The sequence below is a fragment of the Lathamus discolor genome, chromosome 4 (assembly GCF_037157495.1).
Source record: "Lathamus discolor isolate bLatDis1 chromosome 4, bLatDis1.hap1, whole genome shotgun sequence".
Lineage (NCBI taxonomy): Eukaryota > Metazoa > Chordata > Aves > Psittaciformes > Psittacidae > Lathamus > Lathamus discolor.
In genome coordinates, this window is record NC_088887.1 from 59,796,468 (window position 1) to 59,813,062 (window position 16,595).

General features: G+C 40.9%; 1 protein-coding gene across 3 annotated transcripts in view; it reads right to left on the minus strand.

Moving 5' to 3' along the window:
• Positions 1-15,375, minus strand: part of CNGA3 (cyclic nucleotide gated channel subunit alpha 3) — a 32,540-nt gene extending 17,165 nt beyond the window's left edge. For all 3 annotated transcript variants that reach the window (XM_065677641.1, XM_065677640.1, XM_065677639.1), the window contains exons 1-2: positions 14,849-15,375; positions 5,086-5,217 (exon numbers count right to left, since the gene is read on the minus strand). In XM_065677641.1, the coding sequence (XP_065533713.1) occupies positions 5,086-5,186 (101 nt within the window). In that variant the 5' untranslated portion in view covers positions 5,187-5,217; positions 14,849-15,375. The remainder of the gene's footprint in view (positions 1-5,085; positions 5,218-14,848) is intronic.
• Positions 15,376-16,595: the final 1,220 nt, after the last annotated feature.

Genomic DNA, 16,595 nt, shown 5'->3' on the forward strand with positions numbered 1-16,595 from the left:
ATGAAACTTCATCACATCCATTAAGGATCACTTCTTCCTCCTTTGTAATGCAAACAAGAACTCTCACATGAGTCTGTTAATCTGGATTGCCAGGAAAACACTGACTATAATGATACTTTGCAGTATCTTCATAAGAACTGGCAACAACATTTTGAATTGCCACAAAAGGAAAATTAGCAGCTGAGTTCTGTATGTACTCATAGCGGAGAAACTGACAAACAGAGAATTAAAACTTTATTACTTCTACACAAAGAACCACGCTACAGGAGGTATATCATCAGAGTCTCAGAATTCTCAACTTGTCAACTGTTTTCTTCTTCTATTCTAATAAGAAAACACTAATAGATACTGCTTAGTATTGACAATTTTATAACCTAGTTTATTTTGTGGGTGCTGAGAATATTGTGAATGTCAAAGTTAACATAGCTTCTAAGACAGAATGAACAAACTGACGGAACAGAAATCCATTATGGATTGCCAGATCCTTGTTATTTCTTTTTGTAAACTTTTGTAAAAGAAAGGATTGCCAGTCTCCTTTCGTCCTGACTGTGCTTGGGCACCTGCTGACAATAAATAAAAGGCTAAGAATTAAAAGCTCAGCTCATTCTGAGTAAATGCACAGGAAGGCAATGCAGAATCATGCAGAGATAGCTGCATGAGTTCTAAACAAGCTAGATCAGGTACCAAAAGTAATACCGTTCTACTAGCTCCACTTACCAACACAGTCGTACTTGCTAAGTACATCATCTGTTAAGAGCTTTGTGTGCATGATCATCAACTCTGTACTCCTCAGCAGTGTGGAAAGCTGTGCTCCACTGTACCTAAACAGGCTTAGCATACTTTCTGTGTCTGTAACATTGAAAGTTTACCAACTCCTTGTCCTCTTGCTAGCGGTAACTACAAAGCACTTAATGCCATCATCTAAAACCCAATGTTTTCCATCCAGGGCATGGCCTTTGGTGTCCAGAGCCAGAAGTAAGTTGAAGAAAAGTTTTTGTCTAGGTGAAAAAAACCTGCATGCTTAATGTGACCTGATACGAATGTCTTCCAAGCTGATCTAGACTCCTACAAAACCAATTAAAATTTCCAAAATTATTTAAATTACTCTCTGGTCATTCACACTCACTGAAAAATTAATATTCTGTAGGAATTCTGTAGTGAAATCTTTAGTCTATATTTTTATTTTGGTTGCTTGACTGTTTTTAAAAAGAATCTTCTGATTATTCTATATGCGCACCAAGAATTTCTACAACTAGGTTTATGTTATAACTAAATATAACCATTTGTAATTAACATTCAGGTTTATCTCATAAAAAAATTTATATGAATAACATGCGTATACCACTTGGTAAAACCAAAATCATTTTGTGGAAACACTGTTAAAGTGCTTTTATTTCACTTTTGCAAATACAGCTTATGTATACTTGCAACAGGATCAGAAAAAAATACACACAGGACTCCAACAGGCAACCCTTATGAAAGCTCCTGTTCAATATTACACAGCAATTACAAACACATTCCACTTTAATTCACACAAATGCAAATCAAAAAGAAAATCTAAAATGAACTCTTCCTTCCATTATTACTACTCCCTATTATAAAACTCACATACTCAGTCATGACTTTCCTGAATCCTGTTCAGATAATACAAGAGACTCTGTCAGTTGGCTTTATATTGATGTAGAGGTACAGTTACAGATGGGGCTTTTTATGTAACACCCTCAGTGCATGTGGCATAGCGTTTACTTTATTTTCACAAAGACAGATGCATTCCCATCTGGATTCCATTATCATGTTTGCCAATCAGTAACCATTACCATTACTATCCAAGGTTGTTACACAGTCTGAAATCAACATGAGAAAATACAGTATGCCATGAAATAGAGCAGGTTACAAAGCAGAAACATCAGCAGATGACTGTGCTTCCTCCACTTATGCTGAAAAATATTATATTTCCCCGGGGGGTGGCAACACCACTGTTTTAGAGAAAACTCCCTGACACTGAGGTTCCTACTCTATGCCTCTTCAGCTCTCTAAAGTACAATTTATTCCTAGATTTCATGGCATCTAGGAGTAAGCTCTGGGAAGGATATTTACACCAGCATCTACTCTGTACCCATCCCTTGCCTCGCCTTATTTTACCTCTAGAAACACTAGAAGACCATTTTCACCTAAAATGCATGCAAATAATCCAGAATTTTCATTTAGTAGCAATTGCTTTGAAGTTCTGATCAGTTAAACAGGAAACGCTGAAGCCCTTTTGAATAACAACTATGAGCCACAAGTGCAGGATCTGACTCCAGATAACAGTGACCTAAATTAGGGTGTCTAATATAAACTGAGCATCTAAGTTCCTATTACAGTCAATTGCCATCTTAGAGCTTGATTCAGTTGCCTCAATATAGGAGTCTCGTACCATTTGGAATACCTCAAAATACTTTATCTGACCCCTCCAGAGCACACTGATCTCACATCAAACCCACTAGCCCTAGCAAAATGCTTCAGGTACTCTATCATATATCAAACAGTTTTAGATGCCTATTTTAGGCAATTAAATACCTCTCATAACCAACAGAGCCAAACAAGCCTGAAGAGCTATTGAGCTTCAGGGTAAGCTGAACAGTTCTCCAGGTGCCACTATTAGTACTGACTACATCTCCACTGATGACAGTAGGAACTTAAGACACCTGCTCACATTCAATTCATTCACACTGAAATACAGATGTCTACAAGGTGCAGCTGAATCCTGATTTTTAGATAGATAACCTGTGTCTACAAGCTAATGTGCTGCCTGTAATATTTGAGGTGTTGCTATACAGAGACTGGATTTTAAAAATGAAGACTCATGAGATATCTTTTGTTATGTTGGGTTTTGTTTTAACAAAATGGAGTAACTTTATAGCACACTACACTGTAAGAATATGGGCTCATGAATCACCTACTTAAGCATAATTGAGAATGACAGTTTAAAGAACACTAATAGCTTTCTCTTAACTGTTGCAGTGAACGCTTTTCCTTGGTAATACTTCATTCCACAGAAGAAAAGTACTTAAGCATATCCTTAGCATTAAGCATAAATTTAACATCCACTGACTTTAATGAGAACTAAGTAGTGCGCTTAATGGCTTTGTTGAACTACAGACAACAGAAGTTGGAGGAAGATAAAGGAGAAATGCTGCTACTCTAGAAAACTTGGGTTTGGGGTTTTTTTCCCCAGTGCCTATAGTTGTATCTTGCTACAAGTCAAAAAGCAGCTAAAATTCTGGCTTTGATCTGTCTTTCGATACAGACATGTTCTAAAACAAATCTGAATCAAAAAAGATGTGTATCAAAATTCTTTGAGTGGTATTAAAAAGGTATTGTATACACCTACTAGAAGCCACTTCAGCAATACAAAAACCTTAAATATATCTCTTGCAGAGTAAGATTGTAGCTTTTTACTAGTCTATGAACTGTAATTAATACTAACAGCAAACTTTCTTTTAAATAAATGACTATTCAAGACCATCATCATCATGATAAAGTGTGATTCATATTTCAGTCCCCCTCTCTGTCATAAGCAGATCATTGCCTCTGAAACTGCAGATGACTGCAGTGATTTAATTCTACATTTAAACCTTTATTACCACACTCTCAAATCCCTGACAGTAATGCCATTCTGTGAACTGCCAATCACTTATATCCTCTACAAAAAAAGACATTTAAAAAAGGATACAAAGAGGCTGTATTAACATTTTGATCTGCTTTTCCCTGTTCCTGAGATATGAATGTAAATAGAGACAAAGGGACACAAAGGGACACAAAGGAACACAGCTCTTACAAATCTCCATAAGGAGACCATGGCGTGGTATAACTAATTCAAGCAAGCCATACTGTGCAAGATAAAAGCATTTTCACTAGTGTAGGTACACCTACATGACAGAAGCTATCATGCAAGCAAAGCAGAAAGGAAAAAAAGGACCTTAAACAAGGACCTTTGAACTTACACAGGGCAATTTGAGGTTAGATATAAGGAAGAAGTTCTTCCCTGTGAGGATGGTGAGGCACTGGAACAGGTTGCCCAAAAAAACTAGTAAATGCTCCATTCCTGGGAGTGTTCAAGGCCAGGTTGGACAGAGACTTGGGCGACATGATCTAGTGTGAGATGTCCCTGCTCATGGCAGGGGGTTGGAACTAGGTGATCTTAAGGTGCTTTCCAACCCTAACTATTCTACCATTCTACGTCCAAACAGGACAAGGATCCCACCTCTATTATAAGCTAGGGCATGCAATCCAAAATTATAACACAGGAACCCAGGCAGTCCTATGAGTCCAGTGGGATTCTGAGTGCTCTAATCTGGGTATACATTTGAACAGCAAGAGAGTCTGACAAGGTCCACATAGCAGAGGTGGTTGACTGCAACAAGCCAGAAGCAGAACACTTTTTCCAGTCTGTACAGGGGCTGTACACTTTTCTGCAGGCTGAACAACGTTTCCTTAGACTAGACAAATGACTGGTACTATGTAAAATCTAAGTGCAAGCTCAGCAGCACACTTTAAAAAGCCATGTTAAAACTATCAAAATAAAGAAAGATGAATGTAAAAGAACTGTTACAGTTCCACCATACAGAGAGACTCTGAAAATCCAGTAAGAAAATGTTGTTATTCTTTATACACCACAGATGTTCCCTATCAGAGGAATTAGGCAAATTGTAGAGGCTGCCTTTAAAAAAAACAAGGCTTCTCATGGCATGGCACTCGGAGGATCCTTTTTTCTGCAAATCCCACAGAGTCTCTGTGGGGAAGCACAGACCCTGCTATCGTCATGGTGACTTGAGAAAGAGTTTTCTCTTTAATGAGCTGGTGTAATTTCCAGTCCTGTAAAAATGGGCTTTATTCCTGAGGTAATACAGATTCCAAAACTGGAAGTCATGCCAACCTTCCCATTGCTGTACCTTCTCTACTTTGGATATACACTGGTAAGTCAGTTAAGCGCACTGGGTCAACAATACCATGATGTAACCCTCCCACAACGCAGAGCTAGTGCAAACACAACAAACTATGCAGCAATCTGTCCTCTTGACTTTGATGAGAGGAATATATTACCTGATGCAGCCATTTTCAATCCTGGCAACATCGTCATCAGTAGTTCTGACAGACAGCCTGTGCATACCAGGGTAGGAGTGCTGGGTGTTGATTTTTGCCATTTTGCTTTACATATCAACATCCAAATGACGGCTGCAACAGGGAAGAAAAAAACATTTTGTGAAGTCTGCAAAAGAGATGCGCTCAATACTTTGAAAGGGTGATTTATTGAAACAGTGGACAGCATTTCAAGCATTTGAAGACTAGACAGTGATATTTACGCACACAGTATGATACTTGTTCCTTGATTTATTTGCACTAGTAAGAAAAAAGTGCTAGTAAAAGCATAACAAAATTCATCATGAACAAAGAAAAGGTTTGCATGACACTGTATTATTTTGCATGACACAATGTATTATTTTTAGTTTCTCAGCTTCTGAATACCTACACTATCATACCTATTATCCACAGTGCAAACGCATTTAAAATCTCATTAAAAGGTTTCCATTAGAAAGCCAACCAAAAAAAGTTAGGTAATACATGTGCTAGAACAACCAAGTCCACTTGAAGTTGATCCCTTTGTGCTAATTTTACCTATTTTATGATTTTTTTTACATTCAAAAAGTACATATTAACTAAGCAGATAATTAATGAAATGTATCCCTAAGCTTAATATATGCCACTGATTAATTCTTTATTATCTAAACTCTGCACAAAACATATACTAGGGTTTTTTTCCCATTTATTTCCATATGTCATTTTTATTATGCTGCTTAAAGACAAGCTCTGTTAAGATATTTAGTAGCCCATCTCCTACAAGATTTAGGAAATTGACCTAAATTCCTTTCCAGATTTGGTCTTCAGTGCCTTACCAAATTCATTTCACACCTATCATCTGCAAAACAGGTTCTAAGACTCAAGACAAGCGTCTTAAAAATGAAAGATTGAAAGACTCAGTGAAAGCTCTGAATTTTGAAAAATGTTTTTAGGTTTTGAAACTCCATTCAGGAATCATTTTTGTCTGAGATATGACTAGAATGAAATTCTCTTGGATCACTCAGTGACCTCAGACCATCCGCTGTCCTGTTTTCACCTGTAATCCTCTGTCTCACTGACCATAAAATACTCCTCCATTAGCTGCAAATGAAATGCAGACCTCACAGAAGTTAACATTCTGCTCTGAATTACTTCTGAAGCAAAGTTCATAATCCATGATTACGTTATGCATCCAGTTTCTTAAAAAACACATACCTGACTGACCCTTCATGCATTTCCCAGAGAACTAAAGGGAATCATACACAACTTCTAAAATAATTTAACATATATCAAAATAGAAAATACATTAACTCATTTTTTCTTATCCTGAACAAATGAAATTAGTGTAGAAATAGCCCTTAAGCATTTAACACCTGAGTATCTGATTAGTATTTCCCATTCGTATTTCGCATTTTGCCTTAGTGTAGGTCAACTGGTGTAGAATTATGTCTCACCTTAAACTGAGCCCTGCAAATACTGGTTAACTTATGTATTACTGGGGAAAAAGTGGGCATTTCTATTACACATTGACATAAAACACCAAAGAGAGATCTTTCAAATAGCTCCCAGATTTGAGTGCTTACTCAGAGCAATTAATTCTTAAAGCGCAGATGACATGCTAAAAACATAACTAAAAACATAACTATGCATCAAAATGTTAACTGGAGAAGTTTGTTCAAAAAACATCTGCCAAATTATTTATATGCATGTTAATGTATATCCATTATAAATCAATGAACATTACTTTTAAAATTATTCAGCCTTTAAGAGACAAATGTTGCTACTAATAAATAAACCAGTCAAATGAATAGGTTTCAAAACAGGTATGTGCCAAAGGTATCTCATCTCTAGGAAAAATAGTCATCTTTTGGGGGGGGGGCTATATTTAGTAATACTAGTTTTTATTACTGCTTCTGCTACATAGGGAGTTGTGCTTCTACACATACTATAACACAGAATTAGGTAGATGACATGCAACAGTGCTTTGGTGATTAGGACATTTATTTTGTCGTAACAGACAGTATTAAGGTAACTCCTGTTTCTCATATATTAATTTGAGTATAATTCAAGGTACAAATAAAATGGTTTTCCTTCTGTTGTTACTGATTTCTTCAAAGTTCAGCTTACCAAAGTCTGCAAAAGTAGCCTACAGTTTACATTCTGTCTCTCTGCCCAGGTTCCAAGACTTGAACTGACAACAGAACTACAAGTAGCCATGCTGTCATAGACACTTGATTTAAAAACAGTGCAGCATGCTTCTTGCTGACAAACCGCTATGCATATACAAAAAGGCACAGCAGCAAATTGCTCCTTCCTACTGATCGTTGCTCTTGCTGCCTATTTCATTTCCACTGCTTTGAGCTATATCAAGTATCACAAAAGATAACTTTTAAGAGTACAACGGCGTAAGCTGCTAGGATTTTACTGCTCTGTATAGAACCTGCTCTCCTTTAAAGCTCAACAAAATAATTTCATTGGGTTTTTCATAATCATAATACAATTCTCTACCACACTGCAGGAGGGAGAGAGGAGCTGTCACTCTTCCACTAAACAGTGTCATGTATTCCCCATGTATCCCCATTAAACTTCCACTTTATTCTAGTTCAAGGTTTCAAAAGCTTGATGGTGAACAAAGAAGAATGATTCATAAGATAAGTAACAAAGCATTAACTTTTTCCTAAGTATGTATTTCCAGCCAGAGTTAGTACTGAGTTAAGATCTTGAGTAGTTCTGCCATCTAACACAACGATAACCCTGTCATTAGTTCTGGTGATCCATAATCAGGTTCATGTCCGTCTACTACAGTTCTTAGACAAGGGTCACCTGGTTTATAACCTCCAAGAAAATCAATCACTGTTTCAACAATAAAAGTTTGAGATAATAAAAACCTTCTGAAATCTAGGGATGATGTAGACAACTAGCTACTAACATGTATTATCTCACTGAAAAGACACATTGCTTCTGAACATGGAGAGTAATGAACGATCCCTTTCTATATTTCAAACGCTGTAAGTGTGACATATGAATTTCCAGGCCTGACAGTTCTCCATCAACTTCTGAAAGTCTGGTTAAAAAACATGAAGTACAGTTATTTCTTTAAACTTCAAACTGAAATAGTTTCTTCTGATGTTACTGACTTCCTGAAATTAGATATTACTAGTTTGGAATTAGACACTACTAATAGATACTAGAATTAGATATTCCAAATCTTCTGGAATGGTTCAAGTATGCCACTGGAGCATTGAATACAGGAAACACTTGTATAACTTAAGTAAACTTCCAAAAGCTATGCCACTAAAGAAACAAAACAAGTCATGGGATATGATATATAAAACCAAACACTAGTTTGGACAAAAAAATCAGCTTCTTAGAAGGCAGAAAGCAAGAATGGGATTAAACCTTTACGACTACAGAAGTTTAAGAACAGTATTCCTCAGGGTTCCATAGAAAAACTTCTCATTAATGATGATGACAAAAAGAAAGAGCAGTGAAACAAGATCTCAGGATGGCAAAAGTACTATGGGCAGGAGAAATAAAAGGAGTGCAAGTAACTTCAGGGTGACCCACATCAGCCAGATCAATCTCTCAGTTTGATGGCAATATGCAATGTAAGCTAATGGAAATCAGTGAATACAGGTGAAAAATATGTAACCTACTGCCTTACACACTTCCAAATTAACCATCTGAAGCTCTCAGAAAGGGAAGCTGAACACTACGTAAGTACAGCTAAGTGAAATGCCCTGCCCAGTGCAGGGCAGACTTGCTGACATAATAGCTAACAACGTATACAAGGAAAGTGGTAATGACACAGAAAATTCTAAAACTACTCCATGAAACAACAGTGAAAATTATCTCGAGCTCTGTTAGTCTTTCTCTTGAACAGAAAGATACTGCAAAATAAAAGCATAAAAAGAATGATTAAGGACATAGAAAATGGGGCTTGCCCACCCTAGTAAGGCAAAGAATATGAAGCTACAATAAGAATATGGAAGCAAAATTTGTGTTCATTTCAGAGCCCTTGCAATTATTTCAGCTCAAAATCCAAATTCAATACACAGTGCGGTCTGAACTCTTGCTCTGCAGAAGAATGGAGGAAAGGAGAATGTAAAAAACTCACAGAAATGCAAGTCTACTATTAGCAATAAAATACGTATTTTTGGAAAGAGGTAGGGAGAGTGGATGAAGGTTCACTGTTAAATTGTGCTGTGCATGCCCACCTGTGGTAGAGAGAAACAGAACACAGGACTGGTAGAAATAAATGAAGAGGTAATTTGGGTACAGTGAAGGTGGTGAAACATTCTGAACATGGTTTGGCCCTGCATGAAGCACACAGAATTCTGACAAATTACTGGCTATCTGATACAGAAGAAATACTTGCTCCTCCTAAGCCTCCAAGATTCTTAATGATAAATGTGTTTACTGATCTAGTGAGGAGATCAGCATTTCAAAGCCAGATCCAAAATCTGGCAAGTGACTGACTATGGAGTAGCTTAAAAAGAGCATGGGGCTGGTTATCAGGAGTCAACCAGCAGGAAAGTGCTGCAGTGGCATAGGTCTCCCAAAAAGTCTTTGCAGGGCCACAAAGAAACAGCTCCAACTAGCTGGGACCTAGAATTCTAAAACTGCTATGGAGAGCTGATGTTTAGAAAACAGTTTTAAGAACTGGGTAGAGGCTCAGCTTTGTATTTAAACAGTTCTTACAGTAGTGTGGTGGGTTAGCCTTGGTTGGCTGCTAGAAACCCACCTGGCTGCTCTCTCGCTCTCCCTCCTTAGCTGTCCAGCACAGAAAGTAAGACGAGAAAGCTCATGGGTCAGATAAAGACAGAAAGATCACTTACCAACTACCAACACAGGCAAAGCAGACTCAAACTGGGGAAAATTAATTTATCACCAATTAAAATAGAGTTGGAAGGTGAGAAACAAAGACAAAACACCTCCCTCCCTCTTTTCTCCCCTGGATCAGACTTCACTCCTACATTCCCAACTCCCCCACCCCACCCAGCAGTAGAGAGGGCTGCAGTCAGTCCACAATGCTTCTTCTCTGCTGCTTCCTCCTCCCCACACCATTCCCCTGCTACACTGTGGGTCCTTTGCACAGACTGCATTCTGTCACAAACTGCTTCAGAGTAGGTCCACTCCATGGGCTGAAGTCCTTCAGGATAAACCTGCTCCAGCGTGGGTCCTCCATGGGCCACAGTTCCTGTCAGGAAAACCTTTTCTTGCACGGCTCTTCTCCACTGTCTTGCAGTTTCCTTCAGAAAATAGCTACTTGCTGCACTGTGGGGTCCTCCACATTGGGTATCTGCTCCAGCATGGTCCTCCCCATGGGTTGCCCGTGAATCTCTGCTCTGGCAGATGGTCCTCTGAGCCTGAATCCAGTTACCCAGTTTTAGGCAACCAAACTGGATCACTGAAGTATCCTTATAATTTTTAATTTTCCAGAACTAAGTGACTTATCTTTACGTACAGCAAGTTTGGTAACTTGCAACTATGGAAAACAAAAACTGCCTCAGGCTGAAGAACCTTCCAGTGCCAGACAGCAAGAGAACTTATCTGAAACAATCCTAACTCTTGAAAGACTGGCATCTTTACCAATGACTTAAGCAGAATTTTAACATATTTTCTCACTGTTTATTTCCTGGCTACCAGTGAGAGATGAATAATAATTCCACACAAGAAAATTGCTTTTCAGCGATTCTTTCAGAGACTGAAACTAGAGCTAAATGAGAGATGTAGTATCCTACTAAAAATATTACAAATTATACACTAGTGATAGCTCTCCCTACTCCAAATTAAAATAGTTTCTGTCCTCTTTTATCTTATTCCTTTTGGATTCAGTAGCAACTGACATTTTGTGTCAAGTTATTTTATATGCACTCTATCGTATAAAAGACCTGTGCTACCAAGACAGCCAGTTGTTTGACAACCAATAAGAGTTCAAGTAACATACGAAAACATCAGTCTCACGTAAGCATTTCTCAGTTTTGAAAATCAGGTTCTACTTATCTCTTTGTAGCTGTAACGTTAAAGACTGAGAATCAGACTTACAAAGGCTTAAGTGTCTAAATTTTAGGAGGCTGTAGCATCTAGCAGATTTCCTATAGAAGGCAGGCAGAAAACCAGGTATCCAGGAATAAGACACTGAGAAGGAAGCTACATACGCTAGCCAATATGAAAAGACTGAAGCTAAAACCAGAGACTGAAAATAACACGGCATCTAACTCCATGTCAAAAGGAGGCAGCACCCAGTTCACAGGCATTAGCTTGGTTTCTCAAGTCTATTTACCCATTTGCAGCAAACTGTGTTATGCTTTGGAGCTCCACCTCAAAAATGAGACACTTTTCAAGTCTGCTTCAAATTAAGCATGCTAAAAATGTTTTTCCCCCTTTCTCCAGAACCTCTTACCAACAGACCTGCTTTCCCATGGGTTTGCAGGGTTCTGGGAACATATACCTTCAGCAGCAGGAATGACTGTTTTCAGCACCCACTGCAGTCAGGGCCTCTGAGCAGCTTCCCTGGCCTGGTTTTCAGACAATCTGGCATGTGCTTGGTAGCAAAGAACTATAGTCTCCCTCTCAAGAGCATTGAGAGTTCACATTCGGGCTACTCTAGCAATGCTGGGCAAATTGTGTTAACTCACACTAACTTAATTTAAAATTGCTAACCAAACAAATATTACTATTTCTGATATGAAGTAAACATGGTTGTCAAGTAATGATGGCAGAGGAAGCTCCTTATGCCACCATTTAACAGTCTTAAAGCCTACTTATTTAGAATAAAAGGACTACAGACAGAAACTGTGACAGAATTCACAGAACAGCTTTTCAAGGTGAAATATGTATCGCTGTCACAAAGTAAAAGGTGACCTTACATATGATTTCATAATGCATCTTCTGTATTTGTGTTGTGGGTAATATACTGTTACTCGTGAGGCTTTCAACAACATCTTGCTACTTGCTTTGGAAGCAGTGATAAGCTGCATAGGATCACTTACATCATTTTAGTTAAGACACATTCCAAATCCTCACAGAGCCTCTCGGGTTCAACCCTGGTAAGTCTCTGGGATTTATTTTAGGATTTGACCTCCACCTACATGATCCTTGTTACATCACCTCTTAATAGTTGTGGTTCAGATGCACCACTGTGTGTATTATGTGTTACAGTCTACAGTTCCAACGTATCAAGCAGTACAGGCAACAAACATACATCAAAGGTGGGATACTGAATCCTTAAGCAACTATGTGATTTGAAGATAAGGTACAACTTTTTTTCTGGAATGATTTGGAGGTTTGTCAACTAACCTGCAGATTTAACTCCAGCACATTCTCATGGGAATCAGCTTTGTAGAAAAGCTAATGGATTGAGCCAAAGGGGTTGAAAACATAATAAGCAGGCTGCACCACCTTACCCTCCTGCATCATTATGCCTAATAGTTTAAATCAACAACTCTTACATCTTACGACCACTTTTATAAGTAACTTTTCAAATTCCCTTACTCACTGCTACATCTCTGCCCCACAGTCTGTGGGCACTGATATCTCCTGAAAATGCACATAATTTATATGCATAGCTTAGTAAACACAGTACTAAAGATCTGTCAAACAAATATGCAAGTTGCCAGCTGGTGTTAATGACTACTGCATATTCATATGGGTATCATTTATAGTTTTATAATGAAATGTGTATGATTATCCTTCATCCATTTGATGGTCGAGTCCCTGGCACCCTATAGCAGCAAAAGAACCTTTTAAACAAGTTGAATTATTTGTACTGAGTTTCCTTTCTGCATCTATGAACTATTACTAATACAGTTCAAGGATCTAAGATTTAATTTTTTTTTTTTCAGACCATTTTCTATGAATGTATCATTTTTAGACTGGAAACTGTTCAGGAGAATCTAGCTTTGTATACTGAACACTGTAAATTAAAACACAGTAAACTACAAATTGCAGTTGAGTGGACAAACCAGCTACATCATGTTGTTTCTGTTGCTAGTAGGGGTTAACATCATGCAGGTATCCATGTTTCTATACAGCAAATAAACTCTGTGCAGGACTTCTGTCACCACTGTCTAAAATGATGTGCCACCCCTGGAGACATTCAAGGCCACGTTGGATGTGGTTCTGAGCAACCTGATCTAGTTGAAGATGTCTCCACTCATTGCATGGGGGTTGGACTAGATGACCTCTGAAGATCCCTTCTAACCCAAACTATTCCATGATTTTATAATCTCTGTCAGTGCATTCATTCGCCAGGGTAATTCTTAAAAGTGAACATAACAAGGACGTGAATACAGCTAAAACACAGAAGGTTTAAATTTCTGAATGACTATCTATAAAATATTTAATACGTTTACATATGTGCATGTGCATACATGTGAATGTTACCCATTCAAATTCACTCCCTACCCACTTAATATAACTATTACAGCTATCCCACGTGGCTAGGGAAGGAACACATGAGAAGTAATTTATATCACATTTCACATGCATTCAACAGAAGAGGATTTAAGAGATGCTAATGAAAAGAGACAGCAACACTGGAGAAGCAGCAGGATAATGTGCTGAACTGAAATGACAGAGCTTGGGCACAAACTGGATGACAAAGGCTGGGATGCACAGAGATACTGAAGGCAAATCTGAGAGATGCTGACATGGAACGATGGTGTACAGTTTCTTTAAAGCTGATGTGCTCTTCCCTCAAGTTGCTCACTGCTTGTTTTCTGTGATTAGCCTTGCTGATTAGACATCCTGACACTCCCATTATCATTTGCAGCATGTATCTTTCTAACCAGCTGGTTTCAGGATGCGTACTCAAAGAAAACGACATAAAAATATCAGAGAGAAAAAAAAAAAAAAATGTGTCGAGTGAAGGCAAAGTCCTGATATTTCAAAGCCTGCAACATCTGAAACCACAATCTACTCACTTGTAACAATGAAAATTGCAGATTTTAAATATAATAGCCCCTTTACTACTTGCTTTGAATGTAACAACTCTAAATCTGGGAAACAAAATATAGTAAAAGTTGTCCGCTACTAATAGGTACCAGCATTTACATTTAACATCATTTCTCCAGAGACTTAAAGTAACATTCATGTCAATTTTCCTTGTCTTCTTTCGGCCTCTTCGCCTTAGCAAGTGAGTGGAAGGTGCATTAGAGAAAAACACTGATTATTATCATTATTGCATCTTGCACATTCTTAGGCACACCATGGCCTGGTTTACACTACACAAGTTTGGCAAAAGATGTCATATTGCTAAAAACAAGGTCAATTCAGCAGGAGCACCAGGAGTCCCAGGAAAATTATTTCCTTTCCCTGAGCTTGTACCATTTGCCAGCATTTTCTTTATGCAGGGTTTGACAACCTGATGTTTGTACCACCGGCCAGCAGAGAAGTTAGAGACAGGCAGATCAAACTGGTAAAGCTAAGCCTCAGTCAACAGGAGTGGGGGAACTCCCCTAGGCCATGCTTCTGGACAGATTTGTGTCCTGATCCAACTTAACTGTGGATACACGGATCTTTGTGTCAATTAATCAAATTAACACTCTTAAAACACTAATAATGAAAAAAAAAAAGCAACCAAAAACAAACCGAAAAAAACAACGAAACCCCAAAACCCAGAGCTCATAAGTTACGTTCCCATTTCAATCTTCTGCGTTAGGAACCGAAGTCGGATGCAGCACATGATCCCACTCTTACGGGAATAAGAGAAACAACGGCTTACTGCCTACTCCTTCAGACTCACCTTACCACGCTTTCCTCCTCAGTATCTCAACTGAGAAACCACCTGTCTGTCTGGCGCTTCGGGGCCTTTATCCTCAAGCACCATGAAGAGGCAGCTCTGCCTTTCCCTGACGCTGTTCCGGCCCGCAGCGGCCCTCACCGGCGTGGTGCCCCGGCCCGGCGTGGTCGGCGGGGCAGGGCCCGCAGGGCCGCCCCTCCGCAGGGCGGATCCCGGCCGCGGCCCGCGCCCTAAGCCCGGCTCATCGGCGAAAGCAGCTCGGAGGGCTTTGAGATCCTGTTAAGTTCTCTGGGAGGATCAAGACGTCAAAGCAGCTCGGCGGCTCCCCGGCACATTTCTTGCCACGCCGAGGAAAGTTGGGCAGGGCCGGGCCGGCCCGGGGCCGCTGCCGGAGCCGGGACCCGCAGCCCCGGGCGGCGACCCCAAAAGAGATGTGACCCCCGTCTGCCGCACACGGCCGGGCCTCCGAGGCGCTGGCTACCTGCGGGGCGGAGCTGCGCCCGCCCGGACGCTCATTCCTTCCTCGCTGCCTCAGTCCTTCTCGTGCGGACGAAGTCCCGCAGCCGCGGACATCCGGCTCCCGGCCGCACTCAGCGCTCCCGCTGGTGCCTGCGCGGCTGCCTTAGCCGGCGCGCCGCGGTCCATGCCAGGGGGAGAGGCCGGCCGCAGGAGGGAGTAGAGCTCCGTGCCGCCACAGAAAGCCGGCTCCCCGCAGCCCACCGCGGCCGCCTCGCTCCCGCGCACGCCTTCCCCTGCGCCTTGGTGTGGAGGGGACGGCCGCGGGGGCTGAGGGAGCGGGTTGGGGCGGGCGGCCCCGTCGGGAGGGGAAGGCGGGCGGGGGAGGCTGTCGCTGCCAGCTGGGAGCGTGCCCCCTCCGGCAGCCCTCGGGGAGCGAGCCCTGCCTCGCTTGAGGAGTACGGTGAGGAGCCAGCCCGCAGCCGGTCACCGCACTACTGCCGGGACCGGCGGCCTCTCCTTGGCGAGGAGGCGTTTCCCGTCCGTGAACCGCTGAGCAGGGTTCTTCTGCAGTACCCTGTCCCTCTCTCGCTGACCTGCTGGAGGGAGCTCACCTCCATGCTGACGCTCAGCCTGGGCCGGGCAGCATGCACTGAAGCTCCCCGCAGGCTTTAACTCTCCCCTGAACTTCACCTGCTCGATTCTGAGTCTGCTGTTCAAAGGGTGCCGAAAAGCTGGGGACAAGGACAGTGTATGAAAGCGCCATAGTGGTTCTTCTGCTGGAAAAAGAGTAAAAGGCATGTCACCCCTAACTGAGAGGCCACTGCGCTTTGCTGTACAACATCAGTTCAGCTAGACTGAACACAACGTGGTAGTAGAAATGCATTCAAGTGCTTGGGGCTATGGAGAGGCAGAGCTACTTCTCTTCCCTTGCTAAGAACTACTTTACGTAAGAAAGGCGAACCACATCACACAACAAGCACTGAGAGGAAAAGGCCACCTCTAAAACTTAAAACCCCATCAGAAACTCGAGGTCTCTTTCTCACACAGCTATCCCATCAGTCTTCAGAGCAACAGGGTTTTGGGCAATCAGAACCGAAAAGCTTGGGAAGGCACAAAGCATTGGAAGAGCATGCTTTGTTACTTCCTTTCCTGCTGGATTGCATCCCCGGGGGACCTCCTACTATGACAAGGTCTAGTTCTACACCTTGCACCCACGTTCTGGTTACTATATGAAGGAAGCTTTGGAAGAGAATCCAGGAAAAAGCTGTGGGTATTTCCAAAGGTCAGCAAC